Source organism: Saimiri boliviensis, chromosome 13 (genome assembly GCF_048565385.1).
Source record: "Saimiri boliviensis isolate mSaiBol1 chromosome 13, mSaiBol1.pri, whole genome shotgun sequence".
Classification (NCBI taxonomy): Eukaryota; Metazoa; Chordata; class Mammalia; order Primates; family Cebidae; genus Saimiri; species Saimiri boliviensis.
This window is the reverse complement of record NC_133461.1, coordinates 95,499,698-95,518,378: the sequence shown is the minus strand read 5'-3', so window position 1 is coordinate 95,518,378 and position 18,681 is coordinate 95,499,698. Positions and strand designations below refer to the sequence as shown.

General features: G+C 49.7%; 1 protein-coding gene across 1 annotated transcript in view; it reads left to right on the top strand.

Moving 5' to 3' along the window:
- LZTS1 (leucine zipper tumor suppressor 1) overlaps positions 1-18,681 on the top strand; it is a 60,839-nt gene that overhangs the window by 37,990 nt on the left and 4,168 nt on the right. The window contains exons 2-3 of the mRNA XM_003935589.4: positions 13,208-13,686; positions 15,241-16,044. Of these exons, the coding sequence (XP_003935638.1) occupies positions 13,342-13,686; positions 15,241-16,044 (1,149 nt within the window). The 5' untranslated portion in view covers positions 13,208-13,341. The remainder of the gene's footprint in view (positions 1-13,207; positions 13,687-15,240; positions 16,045-18,681) is intronic.

The window sequence follows — 18,681 nt, the reverse complement described above, 5'->3', positions numbered from 1 at the left end:
CCTGATGGTTTCGTCCTAAGGACCTGCAACTGTGCCAGCTACATGTAACAGTAGGCAGGGCCCAGAAAGTGAGATGAGTGTCTCCGAGCAGGATTGAGGTGGCAGCAGAATTAGAGCTCTCATTTCCTGACTGCAGCTCCCCTCAACCCCTGCTCTTCACTGTTATCCAGCCCCGTACACGGAGAGCAGGTCTGAACTCCTGGGCTCTCAGCACCCTGGGGACAAAGAAGCAGGAGGAAAACAATACAAGGACAATCCCAGAAACCAGGGGACCTGACAGCCCAGACAGCATCCTCCACCAGGGTGCCTGAGAGGGGAGGCAGGTAAGAGAGTAACTTTTTTCTTTTTTTCTTTTTGAGATGGAATCTCCCTTTGTTGCCCAGGCTGGAGTGCAGTGGTGCGATCTTGGCTCACTGCAACCTCTGCCTCCCGGGTTCAAGTGATTTTCCTGTCTCAGCCTCCTGAGCGGCTGGGACTACAGATGTGTGCCACTATGCCTGGCTGATTTTTGCCTTTTAAGTAGAGACAGGTTTTCACCATGTTGACCACGCTGGTCTTGAACTGCTGACCTCAGGTGATCTGCCTGCCTTGGCCTCCCAAAGTGCTGAGATTACAGGCGTGAGCCACCGCACCCAGCCAAGAGAGTAACTTTCACCTTTTCTGTAAAAGAAAAAATTAAAAACCACTTACATGCTAGGGGCAGAGACGGACTGGCTCTAACTCGGCAAATTCCTAAGAAAGCTGCATTTTCAGTTAAATTCGTACTACTTTTTAAACCCTTTTTTTTTAGGTGTACATAGCTGTCAGATCTCTCAACCAGATCCTCAGAAGCAGAAACTCTGCCTTGTGTTTTTTTGTCTTGGTTCAGAACTCCGAACAGGATTGGTTGTTGAGGAAGAAGATGGACGCATTTCCCCCCGGGTGACCAATTGACTCAAAGTCTAAGTGATGAATCTTTGGGTGAAAACCACATTTGGGTTCTGGTAGTATATAGACTTGGCTTCGGTATCTGCATGTGTGGAGACTTCAGTTTAAGTCACATGCCCTCTGTGGGTCTCAGCTTCCCTTCTGTGAACTGGGTCAGTAGTCCCTGTGCCTCCTTATGAGCTGATTTTATTAAAAATATTTATTGAGGGCCAGGTATGGTGGCTCACACTGGTAATTCCAGCATTTGGGGGGCCAAGGCAGGAGGATCACTTGAGCCCAAGAATTTGAGACTAGCCCGGGCAACATAGCAAGCCCTGCTCTGTCTCTACACTAAATTGGACAGTTATGGTGGCATATACCTGTAGTCCTAGCTACTTGGGAGGCTGAGGCAGGAGGATCTCTTGAGCTTGGGAGGTTGAGGCTGCAGTGAGCTATGATTGTACCACTGTATTCCAGCCTGGACAACAGAGTGAGACTCTACCTATTATGTTCTTAGCACTGTGTTTGAGCCTATGTGTGATACAAATAACCTTTAGCCCTAGCTCTGCCTTTAAGGGGGTTTAAAGATAAGTGGGGTGATAGACTTTTACCCCTGAGAAGTTAGATGAGGCAAGAGCTGTCTGCAGGCTATGCAGGCTGAGGGCCAAGGGAGCTGAGCACCAAGAAGCAACTGTGGCCAAGGGGTTTGGGCTCTGCCCAGAGCAGGGAGATGGGAGCCAAGCCTGAAACAGGGCTGTATTCTTTCTTAGAAAGGAAGCTGAGGTTTCATGATGAGATTCAAGGGTTGTTTTCTCCCCACGTTTTTGTTTTTTGTTTTTTGTTTTGTTTTTTTTGTTTTTTGTTTTTTTTTAAAGAGAGTCTCTCTGTTGCCCGTGCTGGAGTGCATGGCATGATCAAAGCTCACTGCAACCTCCAACTCCTAGGCTCAAGCAATCCTCCCTCAGCCTACTGAATAGCTGGGACTACAGGCATTGTGACATTGTGCCTGGCTCATTTTTTAAAAAATCTTTCATAGACATGGCAGGGAGGGTCTCAGAATGTTGTCCAGACTGGTCTCGAACTCCTGACCTCCTGCCATCCTCCTGCCTTGGCCCCACAAAGTATTGGGATTATAGGCATGAGCTACCACACCTAGCTGAGATTCAAGTTCTTTATGAGAGGACTTGCTCCTCTTCTCTGTAGTCGACAAGATGTTTGCCATGCTGTCTACCCTGGGGGACAATGTGAATGAATAATAGTGAGTGTGAAGTTCTCCAGGTTGCACAGATGGAACTGAGCATGAAAATGCAAAGGCGTGGTTCCCATGGCTAAGATTAGAAATTATCCTGGGCTGGTGATGCCGGCCCAGTGGGAAGGAGAGAACTACAGGCAGAGCTCTGATCCCTGCCCCACAACCACCCATTCTTGGAGGCAGCTTGCTCCCCGACCTGGGACTGAAGCCATAGCCTCCTCTGCCTTCTGGGCACTTGAACCCACAGGGTTGAATCAGAGCAGTGCTGCAAGTCCAACAGGCTGGACTCCCATTTGTATCAGACAACCTGACACACACACGTACATACCCCGCATTTCCCCTTTCCACACGCCCTCAGGTAGATCAGGGGCTGCTCTTTCTCCTCTCTCCCTCTTCCGCTCAACTGTAAATGAAACCCACTTAGTCTTGTCCTGTTAGTAAAATAGACGATACAGGGTTGGAGCCTGGAATTCATGATATGAGCTTGGCAAGTCCCTTTTCTGCTGTGGCCTCAGGGTGTAGTGAAGCAGTTGGGGCACAGGATGGCTGAAGTCCTGCCTGGCTGGTTATGCCTCAGGTTCCAGGCTACCGAAGGGCAGGGAGCTCCTCTGTACCTGCAGCAGGTCAACCCCTCTGCTTGGCCAAAGCTCCTTTACCCCACTGGTCACAGGGCTCCTCCCTGGGCTTCAGCTCTGTCAGTGCCCCTCTTCTGAGTAACAGCAACTTCTCCTCCCCACCCCCAGGGTAACACAACCAAGTCTGACTCAGGGCTCTCTGTCTCATTGCTGCTGCCTTCTTTTGATGTCTTGGCTAATAGCAGTTCTAGATGTCACCTCTCCTGGACAGTTTTAATTTAAGGAAGGGGGCTTTGAAAACTAGACAGCTTCTGAGACCCCAATAAAATAAATCTTAGTAAAGCTTCCACATGTGGAAAAATCATCATATAAAAGAGGGTTTTTGCAACAGAACGGAAACATCTAAGTAGTGTAAAAGAAATGAGATGGAGCCTGGGTGCGGTGGCTCATGCCTTTAGTCTCAGCACTTTGGGAGGCTGAGGCGGAAGGATCACAAAGTCAGAAGTTCAAGACTAGCCTGGTCAATGTGGTGAAACCTTATCTCTACTAAAAGTACACAAATTAGCTGGGTGTGGTGGTGCGTTCTTATCATCTGAGAGAGGGAGAGAGAGAGAGAGAGAGAAGGGAGAGAGAGAAAGGAGAGAAAGAGAGAGGAGGGAAGGAAGGAAGGAAAGAAGGGAGGGAGGGAGGAAAGAAAGAGAAATAAAGAAGGAGGAAGGAAGGAATATTACACAGCAGGTAAATAGGAAGATCTAGCTCTACACACTGTCCACATGAATGGATCCCAAGTATGGAATAAAAGCTTAAATAAAGCAATCAAGGTTGCAGAATGATACATATGCCATTTACATAAAGTAAAAAAATATAGTATTCAGAGATGTTAATATATGTTTAATGATCCAAAAATGTTCCCACTCAAATCGTGAGAAATTTCCTCCTGGGGAGAGAGATTAAGGGTGGGAGTGGGGTGAAGAAATAGGGAATGGGGACTCCAACTCTGAGATGTTTGTTTCATTTCTGAAACAAATATGGTAACATTTGAACAACTGTCAATTCTGCATGGGGTACTTGGGTTACTTTTGTACCTATTTCCATATCTTAAAACTTGATTAAACAGAAGGTAAAGGAAGCTCTGGTGTGGGATGTCTGATAGGCACCGTTCCCTGAGCCCTGCTTGCCAGTCTAGAGAGCCTGCCCATCTGACTGCCCAGACCCCTTCTTCCACCTATCACCCCCCTTTGAGTGGTCTAAAGTCTGCTTGCCTCTTGGGGATTGGATCGGCTGCAGCCTGGAGTCAGTGTGGAGGGACGGGGCTGCCTTGAGAGGATACCACACATTTGCTTTGGTTTCACTTCCAGGGGTCTCTCCAGTTCCTGAAGGGAAGCAGGGAGTCATTCAAGTGAAGTCAGTAATCCAAGACCATGTTATTCATTCCTCTCCAAAGTTCATGTTCGATCCCCCAGAGCAGGATGTATTAATGTTTTTAAACTAGGTCAATCAAGGGGCATTAGGGGTCAGGGAACCCCTAAGAAGTCAGAGCCAAAATGTTGGAGGAGGGTGCATTTTTCTGAAGAGGGGGTTGACAGCTCTCATTAAATTCTTAAGAGATCTCACACACACACACACACACAGACTGAAATTAATCCAGACCCTCATGTTGTAGTTGGAAACTGAGCCCGGAGGGGGCTCGAGGCTCTGCACCAGTGAAGGGAAGAACCACATCTCCCATCCCAGCCTCTGCCTGTTTCCAAGTTCAGGGCGATCATGGAGCAGGCAGTGGCACTAAGAGCTCTGTGGCCAGGCCAGCTTCTGCTCTCGGAGTCCAGCCCCACAGTGCTTCTCAAAACAACAGAGCATCTCAGAGAGCTCTCCTGGGGAATAATAATGAGAAAGAATAACAATAACCAGCACTGAGGATTTTGCAAAATGTTTTCTAAGCTCCTACTTCCTTTCCTTTCCATAATGAAGTCCTGTGGCAGGGCTAGCGTGGTTACCTTCATGTTACAGGTGAGGAAACTGAGGCATAAAGAGGTTAACATAGCATGCTCAGAGTCATACTGAATCAGTGACTCAGTGGGGTTTTAAACTCATATTTTCCTTCCCTTCCTCACAAACCAGGTTTCTTTGTTTTTGTTTTAAGACAGAGTCTTGCCCTGTCACCCACACTGGAGTGCAGTGGCGCGATCTCAGCTCACCACAACCTCCGCTTCCTGGGTTCAAGATGCTCCTGCCTCAGCCTCCCAAGTAGCTGGGATTACAGGCACGTACCACCATGCCCTGCTAATTTGTGTATTTTTAGTCGAGACGGGGTTTCAGCATGTTGGTCAGGCTGGTCTCAAACTCCTGACCTCATGATCTGCCCACCTTGGCTTCCCAAAGTGCTGGGATTACAGGCATGAGCCACTGCCCCCAACCCAAACCATATTTCTTAACCACAGAGCTATTGACAATTTGGGTGAAATCATTCTTTGTTGTAGGGCTGTCGTGTGCGTTCATCGTAGGATGTTTAACAGCATTGCTGCCCTCTACTCACTGAGTAACAGGAGCACCCTTGTCATGACAAGCAAAAAATGTCTTGTCTCCAGGTCCTGCCAAATTACCCGCATCTGAGAATGGCTGCTCTCACACGAAGCCCAAATTCATCCAGACCTCTGCACCTTTGCACATGCTGTTCCCGATGATGGGATCATTTTACAAAACCACTTTATCAGGCTGGCTTTTCTCTAATGTCACCTTCTCAGAGGCTTTCCTGGCCATTCCACCCAAAGTAGTAGACACGCATGCACATATGTACACACACACACACACGTTCACACATGCACACACAAAGACTTGCACACATGTACACACACACTTGTCCCTTCCTGTCCCTTTCGCTTTTGTTTTCTGTACCATTCGCTGTTCTCCTCCTTTCTTCCCTCCCCTCTTCCCCACCTGATCCTCTGCATTTTGCATAGTACTTAGCCCATGTCAGATGCTGAATGTATATTTTTGAGTAGATGACCAAATGAACCCTCACACTGCAGCCCCGCAGCTCAGTCCTGCCAGCAGGCTACTTGGCAGAGCTGGACACACTTGGCTGGGTGGGCTTGGGAGTGAGCAGTGTAAGAGTTTGCATCGTTGTGGGCCTGCAGAGGGCAAAAGTGTTGGGGGGAATGGATGGGGTAAAGAGGGGCAAGTGCAGAATGCAGAGATGCCCGCAGTGCAGCACAGCCTTGAGTTCACTGCTGAGTGCTGGCCAGCCCTTCCCCCTGCTCCTTATGCTTAGGGGAGGAGGTGTGGGATGGAGAAGGAGGAAGGATGTCAGGGAGCAGGAGGGGAAATAACAGAAGCTGAGTGGGAGGGAGGAGGCAGGAGGCAGGGTGGCTGGAGACTAAGCATCTCCAGCTTGGGGAGTGACCTCTGCATACTGCATGGTGGCAAAGGAGGAGGAGGGCGTGGATGAATCCTCCACTCCTCTTCCCAGCCAGAACCTTGGACTTGGTGTGGGCCAAGGCAGAGCTGCTTCAATTCATGGGAAGGGAAACTGAGTTCAGACAGACCCTTTGCAACCCCATGCCTCTGTCTCCACCTTCCAGAAAGGGACCATCAGAGGCAGGTGTCACTTTGTCTTGAGCCTTGGTTTCCTTTGGGAAGGGAAGTACAGAATGGGGTTGCAGAAGGGGCAGCTCATGTGCTCTCACTACTTTTGAGTAGAAGTCACTCAAAAGTGAGGGCTTCCTGCAATATCCCGGGCCTTTCCCCGTCCTGGTGGAGTAGCCACCCACAGTGCAGGTGGGCTAGGGGAGGAGACGTCGTGTCAGGGAGGGGTGCGAGGGCTGGGACTGGTTCTGGGGCTGGTTTCTGAGAAGGGTAGGCAGGGTGGTTCCTTTCCACCAGCTGCTTTGGGTTCTTCTTCTCTTTTTCTCTCTTCTTGTCTCTCTCTCTCTCTTTTTTTTTTTTTTTTTTTGAGATGGAGTCTCTCTTCACAAGGTGAGAGTGCAGTGGCACCATCTTGGCTCATTGCACCCTCCATCTCCCAGGTTCAAGTGATTATCCTGCTTCAGCCTCCCCAGTAGCTGGGACTACAGGAGCCCACCACCATGCCTGGCTAAGATTTTTGTATTTTTAGTAGAGACAGGGTTTCACCATGTTGGCCAGGATGATCTCGATCTCTTGACCCTGTGATCCACCTGCCTTGGCCTCCAAAGTGCTGGGATTACAGGCGTGAGCCACTGTGCCCAGCCTCTCTCTTCCTTTAAGGCCTAAATCCCAACTCTAGCTAGATTCCTTCAGGAGGAACTCTCTTAGTAGGTCACTATGCCATGTGGAGTGTGAGGCTCTGCAGTTCCTTTACCTTCTCTCTGTTCTTTTCTTTTCCTCTCCCCTTCCCAAATGCCCAGCATCTATGTGATTTCTTGTTTTCACCCCAGGGAGGTACTCCCAGCCAATGGGAATTTGATTCCCAGAAATAAAAATGTGTCTCTTCACCCTGTTCTTACAGAGGGCAGAGACAGCAAGTTGGATGGGGGCAGGTGAGAAGATAGATTTGGGAACCAGGATGGAACACAGCCGAGTTTTGTGTAATACTCTCGCCAAGTTGACAGTAGAACAAGTCTAGACACTTAAAGGTGATTAGCTTAGCTTTAAGTGGATCCCAAAGTCACCCCAAACTTCAGAGCTCCTCTTTGTGTGGAGACCTGGGAGTGGCGAGCTGGGTGTCTGGGTTGAGGGACAGGAATGCTCTCAGGAGGACTGGAGCTGGCCGTTCTTCAGCCACCCCTCTCCTGGGCTCCTGGCATCACCTGTCTTCTTCCTCCTGACCCTCTAGGACACAGCACAGGGCTGCTGTACAGGTGAATGACAGAGCTGACGAATGCCTGCAACCTTGTTGGCATTCGCTTACAACCTTGTTGGCATTTGCCCAAAAGGGAAACGAAGCTCCGCTAGAGAAGGCTGCCTTGATTCTTCCTCTAGGCTTCCTCTTTCCTAACCCAGGAAGTTCCCTTTGCTATCTGGGACAGGAACCCTAACATCTCTGGGCCTCACCTACAGTCCCCAGCAATGTGCGATTTTAGCATGCAGATTGTGGCGTTTGGGCCTGGGGTCCAATCCCACCTCTGTCACTGGCCAGCTGAGTGGCCAGGGCCATCATCCCACCTTCTGATTCTGTGCCTCATTCTCCCCTTTTTGTTCTAGGAGATCTAGATACAAAAAACCTTTGCTCTCACCGTGCTCGTATCCTGGTAGAGATAAACACAATGAACCCTAAATATAAGAATAAGATATGGCCAGGTGTGGTGGCTCACACCTGTAATCCCATTGCTTTGGGAGGCCACGGTTGGGAAGGACAGCTTGAGGTCAGGAGATTAAGACAGAATGAGCAACTTAGCAAGACCCCGTCTATACAAAAAAAAAAAAAAAAAAAAAAATTCATTAGCCAGGAGCAATGGTATGTGCCTGTCACCCCCTCTACTCTGGAGGCTAAGATGGGAAGATCACTTGAGCCCAGGAGCTGGAGGCTGCAGTGAGCTTGATCACTGTGTCACCTACTGCACTCCAGCTGGGATGACAGAATGAGACTCTGTTTCTAAAATTAAAAAATAAAAAAGAATAATAAGATTAGTACAGGTGAGAACAAGCATTACCTAGGTAATAAACAGGTTGGTAGATAGTAACAGGGGAAGGGTGCAAGGGTTTCAAGGGTAACTGGAGAAGCCATCTTACAGAGGTGAGACTCAAGTTGAGAATTAGAAAATGAGAAGGACTGATCCGTGTGAAGAGCGCAGGGAGAATTCCAGGTAGGGGCAGCAAGCGCAGCAGCTCCTAGATGGGTCAGGGCTTTGTGTTCACCCACCAGGAAAGAGACGAGTGTGGCTGTCCCTGTGGACAGGCAGGGCAAGGTGAGGAGTGCACATTGTACTCTAACACGGTGGGAAGCCTGGAAGAGTTTCCATCAGGAAGTCTTATGACCTGGACACTTCAGATGATTCTGATGAACAGACTAGGGAAAGACACTTTGGGAGGCTCTTTCAAGGCCCTGGTGAGGGGGGATGGAGGTGGAGCAGGAGAGCCATGCGCGGATCCCTTTAGCCCCAATGTTGTCCATAGCCTCCAGCAGTGTCAGGCTTGAAGGCAATACATATCACACACACACACCGGTAGAGTGCCTACCATGTGCCAGGTGTTGTACTTTACTTCCGTTCGTTTCATCTCCCTAATGTCCCTATTTAATATTTTCATTCTGTAAATTAAGAAACCTCAGAGAAACTGATTTTAAAATCAGAATCCTACCAATGCTGCAACCGATGGTCTGGTCTGCACAGCTCTGCAGGTAGAGCGGCTCATCAGTGTGTATTGCATGGCAAAAAAAAGGAGCCCCTGGTCTGAGGAGCCTCTGGTCTGAGGAGCCTGTTGCGCCGAGCATGGGAGGATCTTTTGGCCCAAAATGATACCCCTGCCTGTGAATCAGAGGAGAATTTTCGCCCTATAGGACCTAGAAGTCTCAGCTAAGCTAGAGATTAATGACCTTGGGGGATGAAAACACATTTTGTCAGTGTCAGGTTTATATCAGCAGGGCCCACCCTGTGCTCCTAAGTCACACCTCACAGGAATGGGACGCAGAAAGGTTGCATTTAGAAGGAAGGGAATAGTTCTAGAAAATGAGTGTGGACATTGAAGATCCCAAGATCCATAGGGATGATGGATGCTGGCAAGGACCATGGTCACAATATAATTAACAGATACCAATAAGAATGCCTAGCATTTATTGAGTGCCTACTGTATACTAAGTGTTGAGTAAATGTTCCAGAGCCATTATCATATTGTGGTATTTCTTTTTATTTTTTTTATTTTTTTTTTATTTTTTTTTGAGACAGAGTTTCGCTCTTGTTACTCAGGCTGGAGTGCAATGGCGCGATCTCGGCTCACCGCAACCTCTGCCTCCTGGGTTCAGGCAATTCTCCTGCCTCAGCCTCCTGAGTAGCTCAGATTACAGGCACATGCCACCATGCCCAGCTAATTTTTTGTATTTTTAGTAGAGACGGGGTTTCACCATGTTGACCAGGATGGTCTTGATCTCTTGACCTCGTGATCCACCCGCCTCGGCCTCCCAAAGTGCTGGGATTACAGGCTTGAGCCACCGCGCCCGGCCCTTATTGTGGTATTTCTTAAATTTCTCATAACGATCCTATGAGGTAGGCTTCACTGTGTTTCCTTGAGTCTATGAAGCCATCAGTTTAATAAAAGATTTTCATGTAAAAATTGTATTAAACAGAGGCGATGAAGTTTCATTGTGCTGTGCTTTTCCTAAAGAAATATAGAACATATTCATTCATAACATAACCTCTTTATTCTTCAGGATAATAATACAAGTTTGAATCAAAGCCTTGATATTCAGAGTCACAGAATCTCCATGCACTACTGCTAATTGTAAAAAAAAAAAAAAAAAAAAGTATATATATATATATAATGAAATTAAAATTTAAAAACAGAGTCAGAGGGTTTCTGGCTCCCTTTTAGCTGTGCCCGTTTGTTCTCCATGCCCCACCTGGGATTTCTTTAGCCCCTTTATTGTTGATGGTTTAATTTAGAGCAGAGCAAAGAACAGGGGCTCCTTCCGCATCTCCTGTTTTATTAAATGTGTGGTTTTCCCCCTCTTAATTAGATTGCCTGCCTTTTGACTAAGAATTACTTCACGGTGCATGGCAATCACAAAACCTCTCCTAGCTTTGAAAATCAGGTGATCTAAACTTAGAGATTTGCCTGAATCTGCACATGTGCAGGTATTGACATCCCAGTTTCTTCTGTCTGGTGACTGACAAGGTTATTATTGTTTTAAGCATTGATTACAAGATGCTATACTATTACTTGAAAAAAAAAATGTGTCCAGTATGGTGGCTCACGCCTGTAATCTCAGCACTTTGGGAGGCTTAGACAGGTGGATCACCTGAGGTCAGGAATTTAAGACCAACCTGGCCAACATGGCGAAACCCCATCTCTACTAAAAATACGAAGATAAGCCAGACATGGTGGTGTGCACTTGTAATCCTAGCTACCTGGGAGGCTGAGGTGGGAAAATTACTTGAACTGGGGAAGTGGAGGTTGCAGTGAACCAAGATCATGCCACTATACTCCAGCCTGGGCAACAGAGTGAGACTCCATCTCAGGAAAAAAAAAAAAAGTTTAAGGATATCTTAGAATTAGTTCTTAACACTGAAGGTTAAAGATGTTAAGCAGTTTACCTTCCATGTCACAGCTGGCAGGTGACTGGAATGCACACCAAGCCAGCTGGCTACTTCTAAACAACAAGGCTGTGATGGCTTCCTCCTTCTTTCTCTCTTGAATCCTCTTAATCCACCGTTCCTCCAAAACTGCTCGTCTTGGTTACCAAAGGCCTTCATATGGCCAAATGCATTGACTAATTCTCAATTGTTATCTTACTTCAGCAGCACTTGACACCATTTTTTTTTTTTTTTTTTTTTTTTTTGGAAACAGGATCTCATGGTATCACCCCAGCTGGAGTGCACTGGCATGATCTCAGCTCACTGCAACCTCTGCCTCCCGGGTTCAGGATATTCTCATGCTTCAGTCTCCCCAGTAGCTGGGACTACAGGTGCATGCCACCATTCCCCTTTTTCCTGGCTAACTTTTTATACTTTTAGTAGTGACTGGGTTTCACCATGTTGGCCAGTATGGTCTCGAACTCCTGACCTCAGGTGACACATCTGCCTAGGTCTCCCAAAGTGCTGGGATTACAGGCATGAGCCACCACTTCTGACACCATTCTTAGGAAACAGTTTCTTGACTTGGCTTTCTTAGGTCTTTTACATCCGGATCACCCTCAAAACCTCTACTACTCTTCTTTGTTTCTCCTCACCTGCCTTACCTCCAGATGCCAAGTGCTCCGTGTGAACCATCCTCGGGCTTCTCTTGTCTTTTCTGCATTCGCTCTTTGGTGATCCCATCTAGTCTTATAGCCACTTCCACACTCACAGCTCTGCCATGTACATCTGCAGCTGCCCACTCACCCTCCTGCCTACTCTCCATCACTCCCTAGATGCCAAATAGGCTTTGCAAACTGAATGCCTTCAGCCCAGCTCCTCTCTTTGTCATCATCCCTGATTCTGCTCTTTCTCTCACTCCCTACTTCTGATCCTTTAGCACATCTATCAGCTCAACCTCAGATTACATCAAAAACTGTTTTGTAGAGACAGGCTCTCGCTGTGTTACCCAGGCTGGTCTTGAACTCCTGGCCTCAAGTGATCCTCCTGCCTTGGCCTCCCAAAGTGCTGGGATTACAGACATGAGCCACCGCCACATCTAAAACTCAATCCACAGCTACCACCCTAGACTAGATCTATTAGTCATTCTGCAACCAGCTCACCACTTCTATCCTGGTCTTCCCCACCAGAAGCCAGAATGACCTTCCCCAGCCTAAGGCAGAACAAGGTGTCAACTGTTAAAAGCCATTGAGGGGCTCCTTGTCTCAACCTAAGCAAAGCCGGAGCTCTTAGAGCTGCACAGCCTCCTTGTTGTCTGGGGTCTGCTGGCTCCTGGCTTCTGTTTCTCCTTCCCAGCCTTGCTAATTGTTCTCCAGCCAGGCTGCTTCCCATGTAGGTCACACAGCCAGCCCCCTCTGCCTCATGGACTCAGGCTTTTATACTTTGGCCTTCTTCTGGTAACCCCTCCCCCCCAGATTTCCACATAGCTTACCCCTCATTTTCTTTTCTTTTCTTTCTTTTTTTTTTTTTTTGAGACAGGGTCTCCCTCTGGTTGCCCAGGCTGGAGTGCAGTGGCACGATTGTGGCTCACTGCAGCCTTGATCTCCGGGGCTCAGATGATTCTCCCACCTCAGCCTCCCAAGTAGCTGGGATTACAGGCATGCACCACTACGCCCGTCTAATTTTTGTATTTTTAGTAGAAACAGAGTTTCTCTAAGTTGTCCAGGCTGGTCTCAAACTCCTGGACTCACACAGTCTGCCCACCTTAGCCTCCCAGAGTGCTGGGATTACAGGCATGAATAGCTGCCCCCTCTTTTTCTTGAGGCCTCTTTAAATACTACCCTAACAAAAGAGACCTCCCTGCATAAAAGAGCCACTTCCCAGAAATCTGTTCTGTTCCCTCTCTTCCAGTTTCTCCCCCAGCACTGGCACCACTTGCTATGGTACACATTGGTTTGCTTCTGGCCTCTCCACACCACTGTACCCCTAAGTTCCAGGAATGCAGGGACTGTGACTGTTTTAGTCACTTGCTGGGTCCTGAGTGCTTAGAGTAGAGGCTCGCCTGAAGTGGGCTCCCGGAGGATGTTTGTTTAATTATCAGACAAAGGAAGAAGGAATGGGGCACCTAGGAGTGGAGACAGAGCTGACCGCTGATACGCATTTTTCTACTGCCCGGATTTGGAAGTCGGAATAAGCACCCCTTAAACCACTGTTAAGGAATGTGCCATGACCACTCCCACCCAGGCTGACTTCTGTCTTGTGTCTCCTTCCAGGTCTACGGCTCTCGCAGGCTCTATGAGGGCTTTGCTATGACCGCAGTCCCCTCGCGGAGACAAAACCGCCCCTTGCTGCCGCAGCCTCTCCAGGTCCCCGCCCCGCCCTGCCCCGTCCTCAGCCCTGCGTCACCATGGGCAGTGTCAGTAGTCTCATCTCCGGCCACAGCTTCCACAGCAAGCACTGCCGGGCCTCGCAGTACAAGCTGCGCAAATCCTCCCACCTCAAGAAGCTCAACCGCTATTCTGACGGGCTGCTGAGGTTTGGCTTCTCCCAAGACTCGGGCCATGGCAAGTCCAGCTCCAAAATGGGCAAGAGCGAAGATTTCTTCTACATCAAGGTCAGCCAGAAAGCCCGGGGCTCCCACCACCCAGATTACACGGCGCTGTCCAGCGGGGACTTAGGGGGCCAGGCTGGGGTGGACTTTGACCCGTCCACACCCCCCAAGCTCATGCCCTTCTCCAACCAGCTAGAAATGGTAAGCGGGGGTCTCTGGCAAGGGTAAGTGGGTTGGAAAGGCAGGAGAGAGCAAAATGGGGGTAGAGAGCCTGGGGGCACAGCGGGAGTGGTGACCTAAGCATTTAGACTCCAAGAAACCAGAGCAGCAGGAGTTCAGGCGGAAGCCTTTGGCCACACCGCAGAGATCAAAGGTTGCCCAAAGGATTTAGAGCATTGCTCAGCCCCCCTGAAGCAAAAGTCTCGGGTCAGCCCATAAGCAAAGAGCACAGGGGGCATGTAAGCTTCCCGAAGCCACACTGAAATGTAGCTGGATTGGCATTTGCCAAGCCTTGAGAAGGAGAGGGAGCCCTGTTCTCATTTGGAAGCGCAGATGAAGAGGATGCAGGCAGGAAGCCAGCCGCTTCTCTCCCCAGAAGACTCATGGGGATGGGTCGAGTGTTCTCATTTTCTGCCCTGATGTGCAGTAGCTCCTTGTTCAAGCTGTGCCCAGGGGCATCTTTGAATATGGGCTGGAATTTTGTCTTCCATTTAGCAGAACTGAGGGCAGAAGAGGCCCAGGCACTCAGAACTCCAGCCCTTACACCAGCTCAAGCCCTTGTGCATCCCACGAGTGGACACTGAAATCAATTTTCCTGTTCAGTTCTCTGCCCCTGCCCTGGGGAAATGAATCTAAGGCTTTCATTTACTAGGAAAGAGCCTCTTATGTTTGCATAGAGCATTCAGTTTTTCAATCTAAGGGGCTTGTAAACTGCAAAGCACTCCACCGGGGAAAATTACAGTTTTTAAAAAAGATTGTGATTTGGAGTGAGCCTCCAAACCCTGTGAGGAGGCCAGGTCAGTGTCTTTGCTCCAGGCTTAACTGAAGAGGCAGCAAACAGGAAGAAGGGATGGAACTAGGAGGGTCACCAAGCTCGGCCGGCCTAATGCTCTAACCTGCCCCATACAGAGACAGAGCAGGAGCCTCAAAATGTGTTTATCACCTTAGGAGGGCTAGGACAAGCTGGTGGAAGGTTGCTATTTCATAGAACAAAGTGCCCAAGTCACCATTGACATTACCCAGGGACAGAGTGTTCTTTCCTTCTTAAGAGAGACCTTTTTTGTTCTTTCTGAGATGGATTCTTGCTCTTGTCGCCCAGGCTGGAGTGCAATGGTATGATCTCGGCTCACTGCAACCTCCTGCTCCCAGGTTCAAGCAATTCTCCTGCCTCAGCCTCCCAAGTAGCTGGGATTACAGGCATTCGTCACCACGCCCGGCTAATTTTGTATTTTTAGTGGAGATGGGGTTTCACCATGTTAGTCAGGTTGGTCTTGAACTCTCAACCTCAGGTGATCCGCCTGCCTCAGCCTTCCAAAGTGCTGGGACTACAACCGTAAGCCACTGCGCCCGGCCTCTTAAGAGAGATTTATCACACTCAGCTGCTTCAAAGCAACAGGAGAGGTCTGCTAAGACAGGTGACCAAGAGGGGTGCTACATGCGTTCTGGGAGCCCAAGTTGGCACACATGCCTGGGGGAGAGAGGGTATAGTGAATGCACAGGGGAGACATGAATCACCGTGGTCCTTTTCCTCTACAGGGCTCCGAGAAGGGTGCAGTGAGGCCCACAGCCTTCAAGCCTGTGCTGCCACGGTCAGGAGCCATCCTGCACTCCTCCCCAGAGAGTGCCAGCCACCAGCTGCACCCTGCCCCCCCAGACAAGCCCAAGGAGCAGGAGCTGAAGCCTGGCCTGTGCTCTGGGGCACTGTCTGACTCCGGCCGTAACTCCATGTCCAGCCTGCCCACACATAGCACCAGCAGCAGCTACCAGCTGGACCCACTGGTCACACCAGTGGGACCCACCAGCCGTTTTGGGGGATCTGCCCACAACATCACCCAGGGCATCGTCCTCCAGGACAGCAACATGATGAGCCTGAAGGCGCTGTCCTTCTCCGATGGAGGTAGCAAGCTGGGCCACCCAGGCAAGGTGGACAAGGGCCCATCGTGCGTCCGCTCCCCGATCTCCACGGACGAGTGTAGCATCCAGGAGCTGGAGCAGAAGCTGTTGGAGAGGGAGGGTGCCCTCCAGAAGCTACAGCGCAGCTTCGAGGAGAAGGAGCTTACCTCTAGCCTGGCCTACGAGGAGCGGCCGCGGCGCTGCAGGGACGAGCTGGAGGCCCCGGAGCCCAAAGGCGGCAGCAAGCTCAAGCAGGCCTCGCAGAAGAGCCAGCGCGCACAGCAGGTCCTGCACCTGCAGGTGCTGCAGCTTCAGCAGGAGAAGCGGCAGCTCCGGCAAGAGCTCGAGAGCCTCATGAAGGAGCAGGACCTGCTGGAGACCAAGCTCAGGTCCTACGAGAGAGAGAAGACCAGCTTCGGCCCTGCACTGGAGGAGACCCAGTGGGAGGTGAGGCCACACCGAGCTCATGGGCTTGGGTGGTCAGCGGTTTGTGCCAGTCCCTCTCCTCTCCTGGTGCCAGCCAATAGCGTGCAAACACAGACCTCACAGGCAAGTGGGGCTAATGTGCTGGCTTTATCACCCGAAGAGGGGCTCCCTGCAAACCATGCTGGGGAATTGACTTACCTCTGAGCTTCCTCCTGTCCTCGCCATCACCCTCGTGGCTCCCAGATTTCTGTTTCCCAAGTGAGCCATTGACCAAGAAGCTGGAAGCCAGGGTACTAAGGCCCAGCCAGGCTGTGGGCCGACCTTCCTCCAATCTGCTCACAGCCATGCCTGAGCTCACTCGGGGCCAGGGGCCCAAGAGAGCACAGAATGTATTTGTTGCTTGGAGGGAGGGGACGGCACCCACTAGTAAGAGGGGCCCCATTTATGGCAGGTTTCAGTGATGGAAGTGGCCACTCCTTGCAGAAGTGTAAAGGGAACTTCTATTGGGTGAACTGAGATGGAAACCTAGGAGAGGAAGGAAAGATTCTCACACTTACACACTCACACACACACACTCGGCCACACTTGGAAATGAGGCATCTGGACCTGACCATGCTGGAGAACCCCATAACCTCTGCATCCTGTTGGTGGGAAAGCAGCTTTTCTCAGCAGCTGGTTGGTCTGGATGACCCGTGAAGCTCAAGTCCATCGTTGAGGCTCTTTACGTGCTTGCACCCAGCTTGGTCTGTCCATGTGCCTGCCTCACCCCCAGTTCAGAGTCCAAACTTCAATCTATGCCCAACCCTGGCTACGTGCAAGTCAATGACCAGTGGTTTAGCCTGCTACTGGCAGCCACATCACCCCCATTTAATACTAATGGTGTTGGTTTCTGTGCCAGGCTGATTTCTGTCATCCATGTTTGTGCCCACACCCTCCAACCTCACCCCTGCATGCACCCAGCCCTCCTCTTTCCTCTCTACTGGGGTAAAGGCTACATCGAATATTCACTGCCGTACCCAGTGATGAGCACCGTGCTGGCGTGGATGCAGAGCCCAGTCCACATCTGCCAAATGGGGAATCACTGTCTTCCGCTCTTGCCTTCCTTCTCTATTTCCATTCCTATCCCCCATCAAGAGCAATGATGAAAGCCGAAGCCACTGTGTCTCTGAATCTTGGCCATTGGGGTCATGGTGGCTCACTGGGAGACCAAAGCCGGGCTGGTTGCATCTTAAAGGTAAATGAAGGCCAGAGCATGTGGCTTGACAGAATGGATTCTTGGAACAAGCTTGGAAGCCACCTTAGTATTTCCTTTCACAGTAGAAAATTCCCCTTGCCCTCAGTGAAACACTGCACAGTCCTAGAGAAAATTCCACCCTACCCAGGATGCCTGGTTAGGATCAATAATTTCATTCCAAGGCCAACCCTGTATTCATTTCATGAAGGGAGTGACATAGTTGTGGCTGAGGTGTGGGCCTGGCTTTGAACCTCAGCCTGACCTCTTATGGTCCAGGTGATTCTAAATACATTAGCTATGGTGGTAATGAGGCATAGTGATTAGACTATTAGGATCAAACCCTTGCTCTTTTTTTCTTTTTTTAGACAGAGTCTCACTCTGTTGACCAGACTGGAGTGCAATGGTACAATCTCGACTCACTGTGACCTCTGCCTCCCAGGTTCAAGCGATCCTCCTGCCTCAGCCCCTCTAGTAGCTGGGATTACGGGCACATACCACCACGCCTGGCTAATTTTTGTATTTTTAGTAGAGACGGGGTTTCACCATGTTGGCCAGGCTGGTTTCAAACTCCTGACCTTAGATGATCCACCCACCTCAGCCTCCCAAAGTGCTGAGATTATAGGCATAAACCACCATGCCCAGCCCAAATCCTTGCTTTCACACTTTGTGTGTGTGTGTGTGTGTGTGTGTGTGTGTGTGTGTGTGTGTGTGTTTTGGCCCTCAGGCTGGTCACTTCAGCTCTTTACTATCATAGCCTCTCCATGCCTCAGTTTCACTGATGTAATAGTACCTACTTCATTGGGTTGTAAGGAATAGATGAGAAAATGTGGGGCTTAGCACTTAATAACACTATACATTATTAGTGAAAGTATGTTTATAATAATATGCTTATATGTGGCCAGGAGTGGTGGCTCACACCTGTAATCCCAACACTTTGGAAGGCCAAGGCAGGCAGATCACTTGAGGTTAGGAGTTCGAGACCAGCCTGGCCAACATGATGAAACACTGTCTCATACTAAAAATACAAAAATTAGCTGGGCATTGAGGGGGCCAGGGCCTGTAATCCCAGCTACTTGGGAGGCTTAGGCAGGAGAATGGCTTGAACCTGGGAGGCGGAGGTTGCAGGGAGCCAAGATCATGCCAGTGCACTCCAGCCTGGGCGACAAAGCGAGACTCCATCTCAAATAATAATAGACTGTGTGTCATTATACATGATTATTATTATTTATCATTTTACTATATAGCTTGGCTCCATAACCTGGGGAAAAGGTCACAGCAATGCCAGCTTAGTTTCAGACTGGACAAAGAAGGCTAGAAGCCTGACACCAGGCCACCGCATCCGGAGTGGCTTGTTTATTTTAGGCAGCTGAACTGTCACTTCCCTGGATAAGGACACTCACCTCTTGGCACTCTGTCTCCACCCC